The following is a 27,632-nucleotide window of genomic DNA, read 5'->3' as shown; positions in this document are numbered from 1 at the left end:
GAATCGCAAAATACATGTGCATGGAATAAGGATGTAATATTTATAGGATGACAATTCAGTATCAAACTTTTAATTTATCTGCCAGACGATAAATCAGACATAACTGCAGCAGCAGTAAATGCGCAGGTTTGTTTTTAAAACATAAATTGATCAAGAAAATTATAATTTTTTATATTTTCGAGATTAGGTGACTTGGTGAAATATATTTGTTCATATATAATAACTGTATTCCATGTTAAGTATTTGGACCAAACATTTCGGTCGTAATTCAGCAGTCTCCCCCTCTATGCGTTATTACTGGTGCAACATTTGACCAATAATTCTACGACTGAAAGCAAATTATTCTATTTTATTTCAGGAATGGCTGTGTCGGTGTATAAAGTGGCCATTTTGTTGGTTTTGCTGATTAGTCCAGTGACAGGATTGAGAAATAATAAATTTATCAAAGATATGGTAATTTAATTTTTACATATTTTTTTAACATGGCAGCTGCTTATAGACTGGCATCTCGTTATAAGCATTGGACTACAACATGAGGGGATCTTTATTTCGCTTGTACGTTGGAGCCTACATATTGTCAAGTACACGCCTCGTGTCTTAACCACGTCCCTTTTGATTTAGTGAGAAATGCCCATTTGAGTTCAAAATAAACATTATTTATAGTCCGTCGGTCCATTGGCCCGATGTCAACCATTTTGACGGATTGTTTTTTGTTTTTTTTTAAATTTCGTGTGAAAAACTATACTTTCAGGTAAAATTAAGATTTGGGGTCGAACATAAGCTAATATCGCTCGGGGTAATTTAATTATGGTAATAACAACAATAATAAACTGCACAATGGCGCTGAGTTGGTTGTCTGTCATAGAGTTTGATATCATTTTGAATTAAAGCGATGGGTCTTCAGTTTCCTTTTAAATTCTAGAATTGATCATGCCTCTTTCAAATATTGAGGAAGCTCTTTCCAAAGGAAAGATAGGTTTGAAATTTGTCAATATATCTTGATCAAAGTTAGGTTTTTCAGGCGTTGTTTCACATTAACCGTTTAACTACCTGAACTCTGTATTGTATCATTGATCATGTTAAGGCGATAATTATGTCGTATTACATAATTCACAGGATTTTGCTGGAGTTTTCGAATTAACCTCAGATGGTGGAATATAGTCATTCTGCTGTTTATTATGGCCAGTAAAATCGTTTTTAATTTGGAAGAATTTTTTAATCGATCTTATCTGTAATGTATCTGGCAATCTATCGGGAAATTGATTCGTTTTATAGCACGATTGCATAGTATCAAAAGTGATTCTTTAGTAAAACTTAATCTTTTCTTTCCAAAATTGGGTCTCAGAGTGATAGCATTGTCATTGTGATGTCTGTTTTTCTTGTAACTTTAGCCACGAACTTCTAGCTCAAAGTATTTCCATGATTTTTCCGCTGACCATTAAACCACTTGGTATCAGGTCGGCTAACAACGGAACTTTTTTTATAAATATTATTTTATTTAATTCTATGTTTGGGAAACAGGCAAAGACTAAATAATCCCTCTCCCCAAAATAGGATAAAAGAAATATGTACACTATTTATAATATAATACACAAATCTAACTACATTCAATCAATTGCATTCGCATTCAAAGTGGGTCATTATTAATAATAATAAAAACAATAATAATAATACTGAAATTTAAGGGGGGGGGGGATAAAATATAAAAATAATAATTTAAAAAAAATACTAAACCAATTAAAATCGTTTTGCAATTTCTATGTAATTATGAACTATTGAAAATATAGAGTAGTTGGTAGCACTGTTGAGTTCGGAAGATCCAGAAAGAAGTATTTTTATGTTTCTCTGTTGTGCTGGGATAGTTTCAATTGTTATCCGTCGTTCATCCAAACTAAAAAGTAATGAAAGCTGTCTTCAAATTGATGCCAATAACTACAAGAAGGATTTTGATGAATATGTCTGAGAAATTTGTGACCGTTTAAATCGCGTATATTAAGGCGGGGTTTTGAATGTTCAAAATAGTTTTTAGGTAAAGTATCAGACTTAGAGAGATATTTTTGAAATAACTAAGAGAGTGTAAATGCTTGACAGCATCGGGTAAAGAACTCCCGAGTCTGCAGAAGAAAAGAAGGAATTATACAAGAGAGAATTTCGGCAATAGAATTCAGGAATATTGTTATTACGAAGATTCTAGGAAATAGTTATCAATTGAATAAGAGCAGAGAGATAGTCTGGGGTTAATTTATATAAAATTTTGTACATCAGAATTAATTTATGTCGTCTGCGTCTTCCACGTAGGATAATGAAACCCGTTCACTATAAAGAAAGAACGGAATATTTGATTCATTTTACAGCCCCGCAGATAGTGCGGAGTTCGTCAAGGCGCGAGTGTTCAAGCTGATTGTGCAACCGTCCCATATAATATCCCCATAATCAAAATGTGTCAGTTAAGGGTATGAGAATATATTACCTTCTGCTAGGAAGAATGAAATTGAACCAGCGATCGTTTAGTGATTGGACCTGATGTTGTTGATCATCAGAAAGCTGCACATTAACGTCTATAAATATGTTCTCAAATCTAACATTGTGACGCTTCCTGTAAGTTATATCCATTCGTTTTGGTAATCCTGTACGTCAAGCTGCTGTATGGAACTGGCATTGGATTGTGGCCACTTTGATGTGTTGGGTATTGTACACGTTGCTTACATTCCAAAGATTCAAGAATTAGATTTCTTGGTTTGTGTATCCCTCGGATCCTAAAATGGGTGTTGGCGTCTACATGTATAACTGGGTTATCATAGAATAGAGAAAGATGTAATAGGAATTCGAAAAATCTCTTTTTCAAGGGTAAGTTTGGTTAATTTGTATTGAACAGTTGATGGAAATCGTTATATAAATTCAATGTTGATCTTTTTTTCTGGTCGCCTGTCCAACCTCGTGGGTTTTTCTCCGGGTGCTCCGATTTTCTCCCAATGCTAAAGACCTCTACGCGCAAGCGAATTGTTGAAATAAAAATTGAACCTTGTGTTAGTCCCGGAATGAGCTGTGAGCTGTGGGTTTTGTTGTATGAGCTGGGAGTTGTAAGGTGGTGCAGAGAATTATTGCAGTTTGGGGGAACCAGTTCGTTAATTTGATTTAAAATATAGATGTGACGTCACCCTTTGATGTTGGCGTATCATTATACGGGCAATGTGCCAAGCGTACATTATTTATACTAGTTGAAATATTGGACCCGTGTGACGCATTTCATTGAATTGCACGTGCTGGATAGTGTCTGTATTTTAAGTTGTTTGATGGTCTCGTGCAAGACATTGCGTAACATAAATATATTACCTAATGTCTCGCACTTGACCATTATACTACACCAAAGCCATGTCTCTGTAATAATAATAATATCTATGTTGTTATCAATGATATATTAATTTAAAATTAAAGATTGAAGTCACAGTTTTGGAGATGTTTTTTTCTGTGGGTTTTGACATCCTTTTAAGTGATGATTGTGAGATCTGATGAGTTGTGTTTAGAAAGAATTTAAACTTCTTTCCACCTGATTTACCCCTCTTTGTCTTCGTCTTGATAAGTATTACAAATTGCTTTCATGTTCAATGTAGTTTTAATTTTGTTTTACTGATATAACTCTATTCCATAAATATATCTCATATGTTAAACACAGGTCATAAAAAAACTAATTAATCTCTATTTTATCTGATTGAATATTATATTTCACTAAATAGTGAAAGGGGTTGATCATTCCGATTGTTTGCTATACCTGGCCAAAGGAGTCTATAAGCACTGAGGTTATCTTAGAAGGCGATTACCTTAATTCATGTCTGTTTACTTCCTAAACCTTCCGCCCCCAAAACGCAGACAGAAAAAGGAAATTCAAATACTCGTCTTCGATTGTAAACCATGGTTTATAAAAATGCAACGTTTCACCATTGCACCACCGTCTTTATCAATCAAATTATAAAGAATATGTATAAACATTTTCAACTTATTGGTATAAATGTGATTGATGCCAACTGTAATATTTATGAATATTATGGATATCATCTATATGCTGTATATAAATGTTACTGGTATGATCATTTACATTGAATATAAATGTTACCGATATTATGAGTATTTAAACATGCATTATGCAAGAGCAAAATCTGCTTATTACAAGTCTTTCTTTAGGCCTGAAATGTTATCTAAATTATCAATTAGACATTAATTAACTTATCCAGACCATAATAAACTCTCGATGTCAAGGCTAGCCTTCGATGTAGGCTGGATTAGATTCCTATATGCCGTTAACGGCCAAAGATAATTATATTAATGATTTTAGTAATGATAACCGAGACTATGCAAAAATTTCACCGGCTTCTTTCTCGGCTCATAGTGGATCAATTTGACTGAAATTTTCAGCAAATTACCTTTACACTATCTAGTTTTTAACTATTATAGCGAGAACTGCCATCTCTTTATCTTATCTCCCATAATGTATCTTTAAATTATCTGATATCTAACATTGTATTTTAAATAGATATATGACGTAATGATTAAAACACAGAAAGACCAAGGATGTCAACTGAAAGCTAACAGAACTGTAATAGAATGGTGTACAATACCAACAGGATTAAATACCACTGAATTACAAGATGATTTCGTATCATTTCCTCAAAATACAAAATGTGCTCTGAAGATGGACAACTCTTCAGTTGTATGTAAAGGTTGTTATGAAAACAGATGGTACGAAACGTCTTGTGATAATGGTAAATATACACATGTTTACTCTAACAATCCATTGAGTCCATCCCAGATCTGTTACATTCTGACGTACGAGCTGTAGCTGTCGGATTCGCTTGATGGAATACAAATTGGATCTTTGTTCAGTTAGGTCCCCCTTGTCTACGATATCACCCCTGGCGGAAGGAAGGAACGAGCGAATTAGGTCCCATACATATAATGATATTGCATGAGGTCAAAACAAAGAGTTATCTGATGTTCAGATTAGCAAAATGGTTACACTTAGTGTAAAGCGGGGCTTGTGTCGACCATACAACTGAGAGCAACTGGCTTTAACTGAAGAAGTGCAACTCAAAGCAACTAGTTCTAGTCAGTGAAAGCTTGCAGTTACCCATGTTTAACTTTCACAAACTCGTTTTAAGTAGCGGCAAATAGTTGCCGTTGGCGTGAGTGGTCTTCCAACTGGCGCCAACTCATTTCCATGGAATAACATCACCTGGTTATTCACGTTTTCTCATATAGATATTCTGTTTGAAGCTATAGAGTCATATTTGCAATTTTCTATTTACCTCTTAAAGGGTCTATAAAATATATATCCCTCATTATTTACATATTAAGATAACTTGATTGCTTGTTTGCAGACCCATATGTTCATAGACAGAAAAGATTTATCGGGTGGCTCATAGGTCTTTTGGCTTTTGTTCTCTGTTTGATTTTTTGCAGTGAAGATAGTGAAAATGGTAGGTAATGTTTTATTCATTCATATGTGTTTTCTAATTAGATCACGGTGTTCAAACAAATTGCGAATGGCATACCTGACCATATATGCCTTTGCCTATCCGTAATGCGGAAAGCGTTAAAATTAGGTTATAAAACGTTGTACATTATGTTCTCCAAGTCACCCAGTTTAAAATACGTTCAGTACTTGGAGATTAGCCGATGCTCGAAACGCTATCAATACAAAACCGCGTGATAGTTTTGTAAAAGCAGACGTTAAGCGACTAAGTCATGATGATGTCTGAACAGTTGGTTAAATTACAAAGCAGGGTAATGTAATGTAAACGTCATGAGTAGTTACTGCTTAGGAAACAACTGGTAAATAATAGGAATCTTTTAGAGAGAGAGAGAGAGAGAAATGGGGTTTAACGTCCACTCGACACAAACTAGGTCATTTCGGGACTAACATATGGTTTAATTTTATTTACATAATTCGCTTGCGCGTAGGGGTCTTTAGCAGTGGGAGGAAACCGGAGGACCCGGAGAAAACCCACGAGGTTGGACAGGCGACCCCACTCCTTGCCACGTACAACCGTGGATTCGAAACCACGCCAGTCGAATCAATGACAGGAATCTTTTAACTTAGCCATGTATGAAAATGCCATTCAGAAATCGAAAAATATTCCAATAGTGGGAGGTTATTGTCCTTTGAGTGACAATAACAAGGCGTATAATGGTCATAGTAAAGTTTGGCATATTACATTTCAATAGGCAGGATGGAGGTACAAGGACAGATTGGACGAAAAACCGAAGTCCCGTGTATACATTGGCGTCCACGTAAAAGATCCCTTGGCAGTTGGAATTCGACATAAGAATAGGCCATAGCGCCGCTGCCCGGGCAAACTTTCCCTCATAGCACACTGTATGGCGTATGTCCGTCTTCATTAGCCCAGTCCAACCTCGTGGGTTTTCTCTGGGACTTCCGGTAACATCCCACTGCTAGGGGCCCCTACGCGCAAGCGAATTATTGAAATAAAATTGAACAGTGTGTTTTTCCCAAAGGACGTTAAACCAGATTTCAGTTCATTTCAACATTTCAATATTGTAGAACGCTTCATAAGTTCCACCTTTGTAGGTTTGTATTTCAAGCACTGTTGGAGACACTTCAAGTTATTGTCTGCTATGTACACTTGGCTTATCAGCTATTTAGTGGTTGCTGTACCTCTTGCAAAAATTCTTACAACAGTATTAAAATGTTTGCTGCTCATGCGTACTCCAGGGTATTGGGTGTTATATGTAAAGCATGGCCTTGTTCGAGTACGACCCCCTTCCCTACATATACTTAACTGGGACAATGGTTTGGACTTATATAACAGAAGTTGAATAGGCCTACCCCCCTCCCCCACTCGACAAACTCACCCCAACACACCCGCACGCATACTCACATGTTTTGTATGTTATATTGACCTGTACTCTTGTAGAAGTAGTTGAACCTTATCGTCCACCAAGTATAAGCTGTACTGCACCTTCCGAAAAACGTGTCTATGCAACTAAAGGTTCCACTAGTTCAGTAGTTAAGTGGCCAAAACCAACTGGTAAAGATGGAAAAGGAAATACACTAAGGTACCTCATTCGTTCATTTTAAACAAAACTTTTCTTAATGTCCTCAAAACAAATCTACTGACATTACTACTATCGTGGTTTTGAATAAGCGCTCTCTTGGCATCTATATATTCGATATTAAAATAGCTTTCACCGTCGTATAGAGCAATGTTGTTAGATAATGAAGACTGGAAGAACAACAGCATATGCTATGTTAAATTTGTGGTTAGTGCAATCGAATCCTGGCGTGGGCCGAGAAGAACATTCAGGAACGCTGAAAGGAAAACACGAATTCTCATGTACAAATGAGCAGATGATATTCGGAGATGAATAGCAAATGATTTAATCCTCGCTTAACACAAGTAACCATAGCAATAAAAGTAAACGTTTGTTAGTCTCAAAATGATGAAAGTTAAGACATTCAACCATATCTTATTTCACATTTAATGAGAAACAATATAGGGTATACTTCAAAAGAATTACAAACAGGTAGTTTAAATAGTGATCATGAGGTCAACAGCGGAATAAAATCAAGCGATTTATATATACCGATTTCATGGTACTATCTGTTCAGTTTATCTCAAGTTTGACCGGGATCATGAAAAATACCATAGGTCGCACAACAATCATTATTTCCGTGCTCTTTCATTAAACCCAAACGGAATACATTGATGTTTCTGTTTTCTAGGCCTAAACGGACAGACGGTATTAAGGGAGATTCCGGTAAATCTTTTAAACGAGGTCATCATATGATAGCTTATACTGTTACAGACTCCCACGGATCTGAAGCTCACTGTTCATTTTCATTTGAAGTAGCTGGTGAGTATGAACTGGTCTGTTTTGTTATTAGAATTACGATATTAGCAAATTATCCACCACACCTACCCTACTACCCACAAACTTGCTAGTAGAAATTTCGACTATACTGAATAATATCCGCAGTGATGTATCGTTATATCAGTGGGCCACATCATTCCACTATTGTTGTCCTAGATAAATAACGTCCGCGAAGAGCAGATAGTTCATGCCAGAACTTGCCAAAATGCATCTTTACACCATGGCTTTATAGTCTTTTGAATCCGCACATTAAGAAACGTAGCCAACAGGCGAATACATGATATACATAATTACGGAACCAGGAACATCTGAAAGACATTAACAAATAATAATATAAATTTATGATTACAGAAATATTTTTAAAATGGTTTATGTTTATTTTGGGTTATCTATTTACTAAAAATTTGGAGACTAATATAATTTTTGTCTCACGAAAAACACCTCTTCGCAACTTTATTGTATTGCTGCGTTCTATAACCACCTACATCAGCCGTTAATCTCTCAACACCCCACCTAATCGCCCTCCTGCTGGTTTGTGGTATTTAAACAATACTTAAAGTTTAACTGATATATGACTACAACTATTGTGATTTAAACGCGGATTAGCTCCAATCATTGTTTCACTAACCATTTTTACTAATTTTATACCCCATGTTCCGTGCGCTAACAACGGACCAGTTGATGTATCGTTGGTGAGCTATTTAAACGCCCACATTTTCCCTCGTTCCCTGTCCATCTCGTGCTAAATGTGGACGTTTCTTGCATGTTACCCGCTTGTTTATTTTTTCATTATCTTTGAGTGGTTATTCAACATGGAACATGTGCCATTATGATCCAGTATGATATGAAAGCAGAATAAATATATACATGTCTTATTCAGTTCATGTGTGTCAGTCAGTAACCCGGCCAACAAATGGAAGAAAAGATTGTGATGGTGTAGAAATGATTTGGGGAAAATCCTGTACTATAAGTTGTAATTCTGGGTATGAATTACAAGGTAGCCAGCGTGTTACATGTCAAAAGAATGGAAGATATGATGCTTCGATCCCGACATGTAAAGGTATACATTGTGTTTATGTTTGTATGAAAGACTGAGTTATTGACATATTATGTGCCCAGATTTCACAAGGTATCCCTTAATAGAAATGGCTCAATGGGAAAAACAAAACCGCTGGCTCGACAACCAGGAGGACACGATTGGGTTCGCTTCCGGTGTTGACTGAGAAAATCCCTCGGGATTTTATGGTGTGGTTTCCTCATGTCAGTGATGAAGGCAGGAGGGGGGGGGGTGCTGACAAGGAACAATTTCTAGTGGTTTGAAGGCCTCTTGTACACATTGGCGTGCAGATAGGAGACCCATGACATTTGTAATTAGAAGATAGAGTAGGCCGTAGTGCCGCTGTCCGGAAAAACTTTCATTTATATCACACTGCCCGTCTTCATTAGTTCGGACGGTGCAGAAACGTAGGATGATAAACACCATTGCATTTCATCAGAAATGTTAGGTCGTGTCAGCAATAATCGAATACATACTATAGAATTTATGCAATCTATTAATACTATTTATTAACCTTCAGCTAAGAGATGTCCAGAATTAAGCGGATACAAGTGCCCCGAAGGTAGAAATTATAAAAGTGTATGTACAAGGACATGCAAAAAAGGCTACCGTGCAACTTCACCATCATATACGAAATGTACAGAGTCGGGTAAATGGACAACTCCTCTACCTGTGTGTAAAGGTAAAATTTGTGGTTTAGATATTTTCAGTTTAGATATGAAGACTGTAATTTATCGATAAACTAGAGAACACCAAGATAAAAACTTGACTATATGAAACATAATCAACCGAGGGTCCAAGTTAAAACTTGGTCTCGACAATTAAAGTGTTAATGCTCGCATGTGTGCTACAAAACCCCACGTTTCATGCGGTGTACACCTTTGTGTTTTAAGTGGACTCTATTAAATGGAACATCCTGATTTTAACAGAGTCTCAAAAATAAAAATCCGTATACGTATAAAATTTAAGCGCCATAATATAGAGGAATAGTGTATTTACCATCTATCAAAATTTAAACTCAAAATATTGAGTCGATTGGTTAGGGTGACCTGATAGGTCTATACAGTGCATAACCCAAGTGCTGTACATGTACTAGATAACAAAAGGTAAATTTCACCTACACGTTATTTTGATAAAAGTCTGGTTTCATCCAGACACTGTATAATTCAGTATAATACAGCTTGGGACAGTTTAAGTTGTTTGAAAACGAATCACGTATATTGAGTTAGTTGCTCAGTCCTAAGGGAGAGTATTTTAAGGGCTTTTAACACAAAATTAAGCAGTTTTATTCTTCAAAATATAATCGAGATGGACCCTTTAAACTGACACTTATATATAGAACATACATTAAAAAAAAGCTACCTATAAACATATAATTTTAATAATAAATATATATTTAACACTGCATACTAGACCAACCGATACCACATCTCATTTGAGAAGTTAAAACAGCCAACACAGGTTTGTTTTTCTATTCACACCACTGCACTGTAAAAAAATATCCATTTTTTTATGTGGCCGAATTCCGTAATTTAACACCTTTTTTCTGTTAATCGATGGATTTTTTGGAGAAATTGTGTTAATAGTGTGAACTATTTCTTCAAATTACGTGTTTTATGTATTTCTGTAGAATATTCAGTATTAAACAGGAAATTTCCGTGAAATTTAGGGATAAAATGTTTTATTCCCTTCTATAATGGACTTAATTCTGTTATTTTACGGAATAAACGGTGGAATGACAAGGAAGTTCCTTGAAATTTAGGGATAAAATGTTTTATTCAGTTCTGTAATGGACTTAAGTCTGTTATTTTACGGGATAAACGGTGCAACGATAAGTAATCGTATACATATATAATCATTCCTAATAATCATCATGTTATATGTTCATTTCAATTTATTTACCATAATATGAAGAATCATATTTTGTAAAGTTTGGTATATTAATTGTCATGTATATCTAATTTCCATTATTTATAAGATCTATAAAGTGTATTGTGATTCATCATACGGAAATCAGATTGTAAGTTTTTTCATAAATATATAAAAATATGTTTTAATGCTGCGTGTGTTAAGATTGTAATATCTGGTAATCAAGCACGCTTAAATCCGGATAGTACAACCGGTTGGCCAGTGTAATTCGGTTTGTCTCTATGGCAGAGTCTACCTGCGAATTGATAATACCGCAAACTTACATCTGAAAGCCTCCAATCACTGACGAGTAGCGGTTTGTGATACCTTGCTCTCGATTCTTATATTAGCAAAAGGAGGTTACGTTTAAAGATTATCTGCGTTATCACTTCGGTAGAAGCGGACGTTAAATAAAGCTATTTCACGCACGCATATAAAGTCAATGGTTAATTTAATGAAATTTTTATCACCTTCATCATCGTCAGGAAACAAAATTTACCAGGGTTTTTTTTCTGTATTTGAAAATGGAATTTCTGTTAATTGGGGGAATTTCTGTAAATTACAGGAAAAACAAATACGGATAAAATTTTCCTGGTAATTTTTGTTTCCGGAATTTTTTACGTTTTTTCACGGAAATTTTTGTTACAGTGTGGGCTGGCGAATCTGCGGCTTTTAGCCCTAAGGTTATCTTCAACCCAACAGCTTGAAATCAAGGTCCCAATCACTATTCTGATAGTTTTAAACCGGGTGTGCTTAATGTTTATAGAACATCCGATACCAATTCTTATATGTGTAGTTCACATAGCTGATAAATTGTTAACTACTTTAATTGTATTTAAACCCCTGCGCTAATGAATCTGATGGTTTCTCAAATCCAGGCCAAAAGCATCCAACTGGTAGTAAGTGCGGTATGCTTACTTTTTCTACATACATGTAGCTAACTATATTGCACTTTGTACCGAAAATAAACTCAAAATATAGGTTTATTATTCCAAAAGACAGTGTTGCATAACAAATCGGGATTATGTTGCGCCACTATCAGCAAATTATATAATATATCTATCAAACTTCCCGGGACCATACAATATTAATCTTTCATAAAATTTCGTCATTTCTCATAAAATTATCATAAAATGGAAAAATATAAAAAAAAAATATAAAATTTCACTATTTCTCATAAAATGAGACTAAAAAATATAAAATTAATTATAAATCGCTACTCCCAATAATTAATTTCTATACTAATAAATCCGGTTTTGAATAAGAAAATCATCCAGGCATTTTATGACTCCCAGTTGGCTGCTCTATTTCATGTTCAGTCAATGTTATGTGGGTATATGAACACAGGGCTCTCACATAGGGGAGGGCTGAGGGGGCATATGCCCGGGGGCGACACTTCTTCGGGCGCGGCAAATTATCTAAGTGCATACCAGAAATATTTAGAAGGGGACCATTTGAATATTTATGACTAGCCTCATGGAGGCTGAGATAGCAAATCACGGGCCTTCGCTTCCCCAAAACCTGTGTAAACCAGTTTATATTTCAGCGAATAAAGAGGGTAGAATTAGGGAGAGAGAGAAATGGGGTTTAACGTCCACTTGACACAAACTAGGTCATTTCGGGACTAAAATATGGTTTAATTTTTTTATTTCAATAATTCGCTTGCGCGTAGGGGTCTTTAGCAGTGGGAGAAAACCGGAGGACCCGGAGAAAAAACCCACGAGGTTGGACAGGCGACCCTACTCCTTGTCACATACAACCGGGGAATCGAAACCCCGCCAGTTGAATCAATGACAGGCCGTATGATACAGCGCGCGCGTGCTAACCGATCGGCCATCCAACCCCCCGGTATAATTAGGATTCTTCCAAGATAATTATGGGTTTTTTCGATCAAATAGAGATTTGAAGGGTAAATAAACATAAAATTTTACATATAAGTTGATTTAATAAATAGTTATTTACAGTGGCAGACTGGGTCTGAAAATATTGGTTGCCACCAGACAAAGGGGACCCACCCACCAATAAAATTCTATCATTTAATTTTTAAAATAAGTAAATTAAATTTTCAAAAAATGTATAAATGGAAGCAAAAAGATGTAATTAGAATTTTCATGCTAATAATTTTTTTCTAATGTTTATATATTTTTTGATAATTTATATTTTAAATATATTCCCTAATTGGGCAAGCTGACAACCTGGCCAGTCCGCCACTGATTATTTAGATAAAGTGTTAAAAGTGTGTGTAAATCTTTAAAAAGTCAATCGGATATTAACTTTAGTCTCCAGAAAGTCCACAAGATTTTTTGTACGCCCTCATTTTCATTGGGGTGTATATTATCGGCGCCCATGTCTGCCCGTCCACAATTTGTTTTTGGACACTCTACAGATCACAATTTGACGAAACTTGTAATATAGGTTTATCTCCAAAAGATCTCGTTTCTTTTCGATATTGGCATGTATGGGATCGAAACTTCATGGATTATTGTCCCTGATTGTACAAAAAATCACGCTTTGGTCTTGTGGACACTCTAGAGGTCACAATTTTTATCCGATTTAAATGGAACTTGAAATGTATGTTTATAACCCAAAGATCTCGGTTCCTTGCGATACATGCCAATATCGAAAGATATCGGACCGCAACTTTCTGGATTATGGCCCCTGATTGAACAAAAATCGTGGTTTTAGATTGTGGTCCCCTAGAGGTCATAATTTTTTTTTTATCGATTTTTTAAAAAAAAATGGTTAATAAATATCGCTTTTACACCATAATGATTGCACGGAAATGACGACACGGAAAACTCACTCAATATTTTCAAAACTTTCCACTTGTTTCTCGATATCACCAAACGGACGGTTCCAGGGACACTTATACTGTAATTATATTTTTACTCGTACATTGTTTGTTTCTTTATGTAAATACATGTATCTATATCTAATATAGGATATATAGGATATGTCTGTCCCAATCCCTATTCAGATACAAATCTGAATAAAAAATTTTGCTTATAAAACAATATTGATAAGTGAGTTCGATTTTCTTAAAAATCAGATCGACACTGCCGGATGCAATGGCCAAATAGTGTTAAAGTAATAATAAGTGAGTTCGAATTGGGCGTATAAAATTTTACTTTCTTTAATCATAAAACATCAACTGATCGCAGGCCTTGAACAAAGCAGTTACAGTATCCGCATAACACTGGCTGAACACTATTTCATAAGTTATTTACTGTCAGTGCATTTATATAAAAGAGAAATCATAATATTTGATAATGATAAAAACATAAAAAGTGATGAAATATGATAAAAACATTAGAAGGAATATAATAAAATTTGATAAAACACCATAAAAATCATAAAATTACACTAGAAGCTTTCATGAAAATATAAATATTTGACAAAAATCCGTGTACGGTCCCTAAACTTAGTAAATGCGATCGTAAATGAAATTAATGATACTATAGGTGATATAATAAGGAATGTATTAATATTAGTGATTTGATACAGAATATTAAGTCAAAATAGTGTTGAAATGTCACATGGTGATTCAGTAGGCGATTTCATGGGTTCGTGTCTAAACTGCGCCAGACACATAATCCTTGGTGATGGTAATACACCACTCGAAATGAAATGGAGGATTGTCTTTCGTTGATAGTTAACTACGTGAATCTTAAGATAAGATATCGTAGTAAAAGAATTCAACTTAAACATACATTATGCAAGAGCTAAATCTGCCTATTGTAAGTCTTTATTTAGGCTTCAGATGTTATAGAAATTATAATTTAGATCTTTATTTACACGTCAAGCTCAAAGTCACAGATGGCTTGGATACAGTTTGGATTTAAACAGTCGTTTATTTAAAATTAAATCAATAAATGGCAGACCAAGCTAACGTTTACCGGAAACTAGTGATGAAAGGCCTGCCAAGCGAGGTTACCATAGTCATCGGGCATGTTGTTTGATAATCGAGAATATGTGTCAATGAAACGATCGCCAATTCTCATAGACGGTGCAGGCACATTTGATGCCCATTTCTAGTGTAAAGTTCCAACAGTGACAATTCCGTTCAGAACAAAGAATTTGATTGAAATGTTTAACATTTTCATTTTTTATCATCTATTTTTCAATTATTATAGCACGAATGACCAACTCTTTATAAAACTCTTAACTAATGTATCTTTAAACTTTTCAAATTCACTGTGCTCTTTTAATCCCATCACTTTATTTGTGGGATATATTTTATCTCGTTTTAAGTCTTCATACCATGTCTGGGAAGGTTACTCTTTCTAGAATTCTCACTAAACAATTATACGAAAGCTGTCCTAATTATTCTCCCGTCTTAATTATTGCATATTTCTATTCAACAGATTTTGAGAAACCTGTATTTCATAACTGTCCTGTTAAAAAACTTGTCACAGTTTATGCAGACCCGGGTTTAACATCAGCAGCATTCACATATGGACCGCTATATGTAACAGATAATTCAGGAACGGTAAATCTAGAGTTAGTTCAAGGCTTACCTTCCGGGTCACGTTTTGAAGAAGGCGCTCATGTCATTGAATTTAATGCTACAGATGGTGATGGAAATATAAACCGCTGTTTCTTTACAGTATCAGTTCAAGGTAATAAAATTTGGAAATGATTAACCAATTGTTACGTAAACTCAATTAAATCTAAGATAAAAGAATTTGTCAATAAAAGCTTACATATTATACATATATAAGGTAATTTGACTTTTACTGCAAGGTTCACCTTCTGGGCTACGTTTCGAAAAAGGTGCACAGCCACAGGCGAGTGCAAATTTCCTAAATTCATAAATCATAACTGTCTTTCTACACAATCTTTTCAAATCAGAAGATATTTCAATTCGTTTTATGATCTGTATTTATCAAAAACAAAACGATATATAATAAAGTTTAAATGTTAATTAGGCTCGCTATCAAGTAATCCTAAATAAATTGTATAGCTTTCATTCACCATTTTTTTTTTTTATTATTCCCTCTTTTAGTCTTAAAGTGCGCGGTTCCTGACTACAATGATGAATATATGGACATCGAGTGTTCGACCGGGTTTTCATTAGAATCACAATGTTCCATTGGTTGTAGATATGGACTACCTTTAGTCGGACCAAACAAAATAACATGTAAAAAAGATGATTCAGATCCACCTAAAATGTCTTGGGATTTTAGCCTTGATACTCAGCCATTTTGTAAAAGTAAGTTTGGTTAATTCAGAAATCGGACTTTCCACATTTGGCGACTGCATCTTATATGCTTATGTAAAATATATATTTATTAGTTCATACACATTCAGAAATTTAATCGTGAAGAGTTGGTTCTTCTAAATCTCGACACAGTATCAGAAAAGCCTTCAACAAAACAATGCGGTCCAGTTGAATCCCAATATGGCTGTTACTGTAAAAGAAACTTAAAAGTGTATGAAGTCGGATATACCCACTTGCAGTAGGCAGTAGAATTTTGTTTATAGCAGTTATTGCTTTTTAAGATAAAAATGAATATATAAATACCGGTGGCCATATTGAAATCCAATATGGTCGCTACGGATTTTAACAGTCGGATATACTCACTAGGTACAGTAAGCATAAGAATTCTATTTCTAGCATTTTTGAGATACAAATGAATATCTAAAACGTTCAAAACATAAAAGAAATAAAATGGTGTCAACATTACTTTAATTAAATCTTTACAGAATCACCATGTAAAAGTTTAACGGCTCCGTTGAATGGTGCATTAGTCTGTGATAGCTGGTTTTCTGGTACATTTTGTAATATGATGTGTAATTCAAATTACGATATACCAAGGTCTTTGCATATTACCCGTTTCATTTGCGGAACTAACTCAGGAAAGTGGAATCCCACAGATGAAGTTCCTGATTGTACAGGTAAGATCTGTATCTTCTATTGGTATTTTTGAATATGTAGGTATATAAAGCTACGGTGGTAGGGAGTAGTGGACAGGGGGCGTGATGTATCAACACCGGAAGACATAACCAATTATATCTAAGCAAGCATTAGATTTATCTAACTTCTAAGGACGTAAAATATTACGCGAAAGTAGGTTTATATCCCACAAAAGAATTCAATACATGGAATTGAACTATCCACTATTTTTTTTTTTAACATTGATCAAATGGGCTCAGCCTTTGTATCATTCACGTACCAAATATTTATAATTGTCATCTTTAATTCACAGAAGCCAGACGACCCGGGAGAATGGTTCTTCCTTCTGAGTTTTATTATTTTGATGGAGATTGTACAACAAGCACTGACGTTATTAAGAACAATTTTATTCAAGCACTACAAAACTCAACAATATGGACACAAGCTTGTCCTGTTCCAGAGGATTGTACAGTAGAAAATGTAGTTGTCAAGTGCGGTCCCACATCTGGCCGGAAAAAAAGGGTAATAGTAATACCATACAAGTCTGTGGGACATCTGAATGTTCCCAAAACACTAGAAGTTGACACTGAACCCAATTACAACGTTTGATAATGTTCTTGCGCATATCCAATGGATTCTCTCTGTTCATATTGTATAACAAGCGTGAAGAGATAAATTCTATTGGCCATTTCTCTTCATAGGTTTTATTTACTTCTTTGCTAGTGTGATTGCTTATTATCAACTTTAAGTTATACTGAAAACTGGGTTGTATATTAAAGTAAATTTATCTATATTTCTAATGGGGTTTAGGGTTCTTTTATAATAGCTCTCCCGAATTTTTTAATAGCAAGTTGTCTAAAAACAGAAATCAACAGTTGCTAGATCAAATAATTCAAAGAACAAGAAATGTACTCTATTCCATTAAAGTGTAAGAGGGTTTCCCAAATATGTTTAGATTAATATTACTGCTATGGTGAAACCAAACTTAAACGTTATGGGAGGTACAACACTGGTATGTTTCCAAACAGGCATGATGTCTCTTTAAGCTTTGTTGATTTGTGTGGGGGTGGATGACCGAACGGTTAGCACGAGCGCGCTGTATCATAAGGCCTGTCATTGAGTCAACTTACGTGGTTTCGAATCCCCGGTTGTACGTGACAAGGAGTAGGGTCGCCTGTCCAACCTCGTGGGTTTTCTCCGGGTCCTCCGGTTTTCTCCCACTGCTAAAGACCCCTACTCGCAAGCGCATTATTGAAATAAAAAAATTCAACCATATGTTAGTCCCGACATGACCTAGTTTGTGTCGAGTTGACGTTAAACCCCATTTCTCTCTCTCTCTCTTTTTTGATGATTTGTGTTTTCTTTTTAGAATGTACAATCTCAAAGATATAAGCGAGAGGTCAACGAGTTATTGATAACTTTCAAAATTGTTATACCATTTTCTGTTGATGGGTTATCTAAAGAAAATGCCAGGGATATTAGTACAGCAAAACTTAAAAGTATTGCTGATGGGATTAAACGTGATGTTGTAAATGGTGTTTTTAGCAGTGTTGCACCAGGGTTCACAATAAGAAATGACTCTGTGAATTTTGGCTGGGAAGAATTTGAATGTCCAGAAGGACAGATTTCCAACTACGCATCAATTTCATGTCGTAAGTATTATTATTTTTATAGCAATGTTCATAATATTGATAATGCTGAGTTTCTGTTGTCGTTGGACCAAATTCTCCTCAGAAAGTTGTAAAGTGACCCCAACAGAAAATTATGAAAAAAATATATGTAATAGTGCATGCAAATTTATTTAAAACTACAAAGTTATATGATTCTAGCATTAATATTGACTGAGATATGGCCTTTTGAATCTGGGTACCCTTTCGCAAGTTTTGAAACTACAATTATATGACTCGATTTTTGTGATCTGGTTTTATTCCTTCTCGTCAGTCTATATTCTTAAAATTGTGGGTTTTGTAAGAGAATGTTATACAGATTAAGAATAGATCGTCACATTTTACAGAACAAGTGCCGTCAAATGTGCCAAGTGCCAAAAATTGATACTTATATGTAAAAAAAAAAAGAAATCATTATTTCGATGCAGTGTAGAAATTCCACTATACTATATTAGAAGTTCTTACTTATCACATTAAATATTAATTTACAAAAATTAAATATTAATGGTTATCCTAAAATTATAATTATCTTATAATTATAACCCGACAATTTTTGGTCGGCAAAATCAAAACCGTGCGATTTAGTGAAAAAAAATAGACATTGTATATACAGAAATAAGAATAATGTAGTTCGGCGTGAATTGTTTTATGCATGTGTATACCGATGGCCGTTGCATCAAAATTGGCTTCTGATTGAATTATTTTGATCAGGTGGATGCCCAACTGGAATGATGTATAACAGAACAGTTAAAGACTGTACTTTTTGCCATAAAGGAACTTATCAAGATGAAGACTTTTCTCTGTCCTGTAAATCTTGTCCTGAAAACACTTCAACTATCAATGAAGGATCTCGTAACGCAAATAATTGTTTAGGTAAGTTGTTTTATCGTATATTCGTAAAATCCACATGTAAAGAAAGAACTCAAATACGGATTGTAAAATATTTCATTTTAATCTAACATCGATATGTTATGTTGAAATTCGATATAAGAATAGGCCGTTATGCCGCTGTCCGGGCAAAATTTCCCTCATAGCACACTGTATGGCGTATGCCCGTCTTCATTAGCACAGTTCGGACCGGAACAGTAGGACGCTAAGCCTCATTTCATTTTTACTAGTAATGTGGAGTATTAGTCAACATACCAATGTTTAATAAATGATGATTTGTTATGGTTTACTCATAATTTAGGATATTAATGTCCAGTGTATATTTCATGAAGCTATGTTATGTTTTACTAGCTATTATGTTGCATGAGATACGAGTTTAATGTATATTTTATGAAGATATGTTATGTTTTACTAGCTATATGTGATATTGGTGAGAGTTCTCCGACTGGATTAACGCCATGTTCACCATGTCAAATAGGATCGTATCAAGATACAGAAAACAGTCAAACTTGTAAGAAATGTCCAACAGACACATCAAGTTCAACAAGATCAACATCTTTAACAGACTGTAAAGGTTTGTCAATTAATCCAGATATATCTAAATGAAATATGAAATCCAATTTACGATGACCCAATCTGGGATTTTATACGATGTAATTGGAGATAGTGCAATTTGTTATTTCAATGCTAGATTGTGTGTTTACATACATACCTTACCAATTGTGATGCTAATCAAGGTTCGTTTGTTACTAAATTTGACAGCGGAGATGTGGTTATAATTCCGTAATACGGGATACCCATCACAAATACAACACTAATTAAAAGAAAAATTATTTGGGGGGATATTGCCAAGTACTTCTGTTCCTCCTAATTATCATTTGTTGGCAGGAGGCAGTTTATATAATTTCTGCTCGGATAACAACGACAGGCGTAACATCAGGTTAGTCCACAAATTTAGACGTGAGGTTTTATTAAACAATTTGATCACGCCTGGGAAGCGTGAAATCATATTGCCAGAGTAGTCGTACTAGCATTAATCTATCTCTATAATATCATAAATAGGTTACCAAAGCTTGTTCAAATATATTTTATTATTTGATAATGATGTATAAATTTATTTGTTTTAGGTTTTGATGTGGTATTAACTGGACCAATAAAGTTAACCAGTAAGCCACTAGAATCTGATATGGACAATTTCACCCTTTCTGTTTGGTTCAAATACAAATCACTTAACTCTAATTTCACTATCAGTCTGATAAAGGAAGAAAGTTCTACAATTGTTGTTGACTTTGCCAATGATATCACTGTTTATATTAATAGGTAAGTTTCTGTTTTTACACCCTGTGCATAATCATTCTCTGTTAGTTATAGGTGGAAAGATGTGTAGCGCATTAGATTTACCATGAAGTGGTGGTAGGTTCGGTCGCACTATTGTGTTTAACCAACTATTAGTGAGCGCTGGTAGTATGAATGATGTATGTGCTTACACAAAAATTCGTTTCGATATTGGCGCACATCGGACAGTAGCTTCCTGGATTATAAACCCTCTAGAGGTCACAATTTTTTATTTGATGTTAAAAATCATTACGGCATGGATTCGATTTTTGTTCTCATTGACATTCCGTGCTGGAGTTATGCCCCTTGCCCTTTACGCAAAATGTGAAATATGTACAAAGTGTGTGGACCCCACTCTCCCCTCGCTGGAGGTCACATTATGTGTTGTCCTATTTACACGAAACTTTAAATATATTTTCAAGATCCAACGATCTTGAATTAATAGTGTTATGGCCTTCTATATGAAGCATTCAGACAACGACAGGGTGAACCCTACCAATTGCATCTATTGCAAAATGTAGGTGTATCTTTATTTCACTATTTTGTTGTCTTACTTTAACACAAACCTTTCCAGTTCGATTATTTAATTCCTTCTACTTATTCAAACAGTGTTGCCCTAACCTCCCTGCCAAGAAACAGTGAATGGGCTAACTTTGTGCTAACATGGTTGAACCTCAACAAAAGTTTAAAAGTGTATCTTGGTGGTCAATTAGTATCTACAAAAACAGTGTCATCTCTAGAATCAGATCTCTTGAAAAATGCTTCAATGGAGATAGAGCTAACAGAGGGAAACGGTAAGTAATCTAGACTATAAGATAAACATGATATGCATTAAGTTAGACATATATTTAAAGGTGTAGCTAGACGGTTTCCAGTTAGACCTGTAACCGAGCAGTTGCCAGTTAGATCTGTAGCCAAAAGGTTCAATTTAAATAACCAAACTTATCCATATAATCCAGAAAAGGCGGGTCCTAAAATCTGGGTAATACCATACAGTACACCAAGCAAATCATCTTGGTAGTTTTAAGATCATTAATTACTGTATTTTAAACGCGACATTTTACGTTTGGAGATAGTTATATTTACTGTTGTTATTACAATTTGGAATTTCATATTGCACATGGGTGCAGAAAAATGAAAATTACAATATGCTAATCTTAAAGTATGTTGATGGCAATACAATAAACCACATTCCATAAAGTGATGTTGAAAAGATCGCCACGGGACACTTTTAAGATTACACTAGATAATGTCTATCCACGTTTCTTGTGTAGATTCTTGCGCATGCTATCTGTAGACTAATACATTTTTTAAAATACAGAATTGACAGTCAGGCGAGTGCAGTTAATTGATATTTTATTAGATGATGCAACTATTGAAAATAGTTCTCAAACATGTGACCCGACAACATCTCAACATCTGATCTCGTTAAATAGCTTTCGACCAGATAATAAAACTAATTTAAGTATTGACATGCCTTCTACTTGTGATGGTGAGTACATAGCTATTTTTTTATATGCCAACATAGAAGTATATTGTCACCACCCCGTCCACCCGTCCGTACATCTATCGATCTGGCGTTCTTGCGTATATGTCTACAGTTCATTATGGCCTAAAATGATCATCCGATTATTTATGTCCATGTTACGAAGCCTTTTGATCTCTAAAATTACTGCCAGTGTTGTAAACCCTTGATCTCTTCAAAAGTTATCATTCAATTGAAATTTACGGCCATTAGACAAAGAGGCCTATTGATTTTCAGTGATATCTAATAATTAATGCCAGAGTTATTGCCCTTGATCCATTTAAACAATCTTGTAGATGTTCTAGATTATAAATGTATTTCTCGTGTGTGTTTAAATTTATGCTCAGTGCTTATGTTTATGAAATCTAGATTAGAGTTATTACCCTTGATCAGTGTGGACCATCTACTGGTTAAAGTTATTTTCCGATTGATTTCATACACAATGTTTATGTAATGAGGTCTGTTTCTACAATGAAATCTAGCATCTTAAAGAAATAGATGCCAATCAAATTTTAATTATTTCAGATAATGACGTAAAGGATTGTCATTCTTGATTAGTTTTTAGTGTCTTTTAAATGTTCCCAATACCTACAAGACAATAAATATACGACAGCCCGTGTGGACTGTTCTGGCGATCGGATTTTAGCGTATGTTTCGGTTTTATAAACACTATCTTATTTCATTTGAAATTGGATTGGGGAACATGTTAACCCCTTGCCATGCCCTGTGATGGTTTGTACCAACTATAACACAACAGATAATATAAACTAATTAAAGTATTGTGATGGTTTCTATAGTATAAACATATAATAATATAAACTAATTTAAGTATTGTCATGGTTTGTGATGGCTTGTACCAGCTATAACAGACACAGATAATATAAGCACATTTAAGTATTGCCATGCCTTGTGATGGTTTGTATCAACTATAATACTAATATATAATAAAAGTAATTAAGTATTGTTATAGTTTGCGATCGTTGGTACCAACACAAAGAGATAATAAAAGTAGTTTAAGTAATGTCATGCCTTGTGATAGAGTGTACCAACTATTTACAAACATAATAAAAGTATAATATTTAACTTATTACAGCTGTAGATGAATGTTTATCATCACCGTGTGGTCAACATGTTTGTATAAATGAATTATCAGGATTTAAATGTAAATGTTCTGATGGATATACTGGTGATCTATGTAATATACCACCTGATTATTGTTTATCAAATGGTTGTAATAATGGTGCTACATGTAACAGTATTTCTACCAATAAATCATTTACATGTACTTGTCCTAAAGGATACAAGGGAACACTTTGTGATGTCACTATTGGTAAGTTTATCTAAATATCCTATTTAAACTCATCTGTATCAACATATTATGATAACATACCGTTGACAAAAACTAGCTCCAAGCTCCGGTTCTATATCGGTATATTAAGATTAAAAATTCTAAAGTTGTTAATGCCGTGCTATCATCTAATTCATGTAATTTCTAAATTTAGAAAATGTGTAATCTAATGTCTTCATTTGTTCGGCGTTAATTTTAATCTGTCCATTGAGCAAATTTAGAATTTACATTTCTACTCGACAACCATTATTATGACGTCGTTTTATGTCACCCCTTTTTGGTGAGCGCAAAGTCGGAATATTGATATAAGCAATTCATGCATTCCGACTTCTGCAGTGTTCGAGGATTATGCCGAGTGTTAAAATGTAACGAAGGAACGCGATTGGCCAATTGAAATAATAAGAAAATTTGATATATCCACTCCAGTTATTTGGTTTACTTTGTTTGAAATTGAACAAGAGTGTATCTGTCCAGACATGGACTTCGTTTATTTTATTTTCGTTTGATTTCGTCAGTAATATCCTATCCATTCTACGCTTTTTTTTTATTATTATCGTGTTGTTTGTGAATCAGCTATTACTAATTACTTATGAACTATATATCTTATGGGGTATGTTTTTCTTTGTTTATCAGCCAATAATACATTCTACAGTAGATATCGCTTGTGTGATAAATTTCATAATCTACAAGGAGGTATCGCTTTACATGAATTTGATTAGTCAATCGAAAAGGAACTTCTTTTTTTATTTTCAAAGGACAGTTCATTTTTTTATTAAATCTAATTTAAGTGGTCTTGATGGAAACACTGGGTCAATATAAAGGACTTTGCAATAGTTGAATTGCTGTCAAAAAATGATGTATCACTACGCGGTAATGTAATCAGGTTCAGTAAAAGTGAAATCTATCGCAAAGAATTATATTTATTTATTTGTGCATGTCAAAAGGGATTGGGTGATAAATAAAATCTCCTCAATAAAGAGCCTCGTTCTTTTTACTTTATCAACTTGTGTTGATATTTTTTGAAATCAAAAAAGACTCGTAGGATATTCTCTATTTATCACCCAATAATACATTCTACAGTAGATATCGCCTGTGTGATATATTTCATAATCTACTGCGATATCTCCTTAGGAATTTGATTGGTCAGTTGAAAAGGAACTACTTTTTTTCAAAGAACAGTTCATTTCTTATTAAAAATAACTTTTTTTAAATTAAAAATGAACTATTGTTATTCAATTGACCTTGATGGAAACATTGGGTCAATATAAAGGACTTTGCAATGGTTGAATTGTGGTCAAAAAATGATGTATCACTACGCCGTAATGTTCAGTAAAAGTGAAATCTACAGCAAAGAATTATATTTATCTATTTGTGCATGTAAGAAGGGATTGGGTGATAAATAAAATCTCCTACTCCTCTTTTTTGATATCAAAAAAGACTGGTAGGAGATTCTCTGTTTATTACAAATGGATTTGTTATTGGATTTGCATTTTTATACTATGCAAATATTCATTGAACAAATAATGCTACAAATTCGATAGATCAAGAAGTTCACATGTTCGACTACAAATAAAAGATTACAGTAATATGACACGTAATTAAAATTTGATCACATTTCATAATTAATTTTACTCTTTGTTAACCAGTAAATGGAGGATGGGGAAATTATACAGATTGGAGTGAATGTAGTATTACGTGTGGTGGAGGTACATCATCTAGACATAGATTATGTGATAATCCTTCACCTGATGAGGATGGTGAACCATGTCAAGGTGATGATACAGAAGTTAAACCATGTAATACTGATAAATGTCCCGGTAAGTCTAAATATAGCGTGTTTTTTACTTTAAGAGTGTATATAGGGCCTGATATGATGCTATATGTGACGTATTATTACTTTATAATGTATAGCTCCTTACATGATGTTATGTGATGTGTTATTACTTCTATAATGTGTATAGATCCTGATATGATGTTATCTGTGACATGTAATTACTGCTATAATATATAGCTCCTGATATGATGTTATAATATGTGACGTGTAATTAGTTCTATAATGTATAGATCCTGATATGATGTTATATGTGACGTGTTACTACTTCTATAATGTGATATAGCACGTGATATACCACACATTCAATTAAAAGTCTTGTTATTTGTGTTTTCTAGAGTATACGATATTGATAATCATGGTACATGTATATCATTAACCTATTTTAGAATGTTCAGATATCTGTATATTATAGCTTTAGCTGTATACGTATAAATTATCCAGAGTATAAGATTACCAATCTATAAATAGTTTTATTACTAAATCTACATGTTATAAATTCTAGAGTGTAAAGCTACAGATTTATCAAGAGCTTATGGCTCCAGTGCTCGGTGTACTGGAACCAAGTCCAGACTGAATTGTAATATGATTTGCAGACCAGGAACGGTTTATAATGGAGAGGAAACCCCAAATTACACCTGTATAGATGGAGTTTGGAGTCCAGGGAGGAAATTATTGCCATGTACAGGTAGGTGTTATCGTAGTGTTGACATTTTGGTAAATGTCACAATAGACATTGTTCGGTACATACTATCATCTGTACATATTATTGCCTGTCAATATTTGTGCATACTGCTATATATTTATTGAGTTTGGAACTATTTTCCTGTTAATTTCCTAATATGCCAAACATAAGACAATACATATTTTCTTAATTAGATTCTAGTATATATTTATGGTAAAATATTACATACATTTTCATATTAAGATCTTTGTTGAGCAACCAGTATATTTAGGTTTACGATGACCGATTGTATTTTACAATAGTTAAATACAAATTAGATGTATACAAATATTAAATTGTTCATAATAATTTGTCTCTTTGCATTTTCAGAGGTGAAATCGTCTAGATCCCTCCAAATACAAACAACGGTTAACTTCCCATCTACAGCGATATGCGAAAATAGTGAGGCATTCAAAAATCAGATATCCAATAAAGTTCGTGAAGATACTTGTGGTGGAAGTAATACATGTCAATATGAAGTTCAAGTACCAGAATGTATTCCAGGAAATAGAAGAAAACGAGATGCTGAAACTGCTGTTACCATTCTATTAACCAAAGATTTGCCAGAAGGTGATCTCGGTCTGGCTGCTTATCAGGCTGATCGTACCAGTAAGTATACTATAATATTAACTCAACATATACCACAAGATGATCTCGATCTGGCAGCTTATCATACAAATGTGACCAGTAAATATACTGTTGGTGCTAATAATATTAACCACAAGGTGGTCTCTATTTAGCGGGTTATCAGACTATAACAGTGGATGCATGGAGTCCGAGGGAGCAAGAAACGATGAAATGAAATGGGGTTTAACGTCATAATGTTCTGCTCCGAACTGGGCTAATGAAGACGGGCATACGCCATACAGTGTGCTATGAGGGAAATTTTGCCCGGACAGCGGCACTACGGCCTATTCTTATATCGATTTCAAATTGTCAAGCGATCTTTTATGTGCACGCCAATGTGTACATGGGACCTCGGTTGTTCGTCCCATCCGAACGACTAAACAGCTGTTCTTGTCAGGCCCTCCGTCCTGCATCACTGATAAGATGGGACAACGCCGGAAAATCTGGATTAAATTTTCTCGGCCAATGCAGGGATCGAACACCCGACCTCCAGACTAGCGAGCCAGCGTCTTGCCCACTAAGCCACCGTGATCGCCCAGCGAGAAATCAAGAGCGAGGATTCGAGAACGTGTGCAAACAGGGCGAAAATGCGAGAACACAAGATTATTTATACCTCGACTTCTCCGTTTCTCGCTCTCGTCTCCCGCTTTCTCACTCTCTCGCTCTCGACTCCCGCTTTCTTGCAACGGGGTGAGAACGCAAATATTTCTAAAGGCGAGAAGTCGTGGTAAAAGTAATCTTATGTTTCCTGGGTAAGATCCTCATATTCTCGCCCTATTTTCTCGAATTCTAGCACATTAATATTGAATGATCTCCTATTTTGTTATATCATCAATTTTTGGGACAAGATCCTCGCATTTTCGACTCTAGCTCTAGCTCCCTGACCCTCGATATTAATATTGAATAATCTCCTTATTTTAATATATATCTTCAGTTAGT

The 27,632-nt window shown here is 34.6% G+C and overlaps 1 protein-coding gene across 1 annotated transcript; it reads left to right on the top strand.

Annotated features, from left to right (window-relative positions):
* Nucleotides 1-21: 21 nt before the first annotated feature.
* On the top strand, nt 22-27,632 carry LOC130010642 (sushi, von Willebrand factor type A, EGF and pentraxin domain-containing protein 1-like; the record flags this gene model as incomplete). The annotated part of the gene is made up of 23 exons (XM_056098398.1): nt 22-126; nt 359-453; nt 4,529-4,757; nt 5,373-5,471; nt 6,930-7,071; nt 7,739-7,869; nt 8,768-8,947; nt 9,465-9,626; nt 15,217-15,471; nt 15,858-16,064; nt 16,559-16,750; nt 17,062-17,270; nt 18,118-18,400; nt 19,127-19,288; nt 19,719-19,877; nt 20,431-20,623; nt 21,248-21,432; nt 21,960-22,130; nt 23,257-23,493; nt 25,158-25,328; nt 25,848-26,030; nt 26,397-26,675; nt 27,628-27,632. Coding segments are annotated over exons 2-23 (3,927 nt in total), but the record flags the coding sequence as incomplete, so codon positions are not given.

Source organism: Patella vulgata, chromosome 1, assembly GCF_932274485.2.
Source record: "Patella vulgata chromosome 1, xgPatVulg1.2, whole genome shotgun sequence".
Classification (NCBI taxonomy): Eukaryota; Metazoa; Mollusca; class Gastropoda; family Patellidae; genus Patella; species Patella vulgata.
The sequence above is the reverse complement of the archived record's forward strand: the minus strand, read 5'-3'. Positions and strand labels throughout refer to the sequence as shown.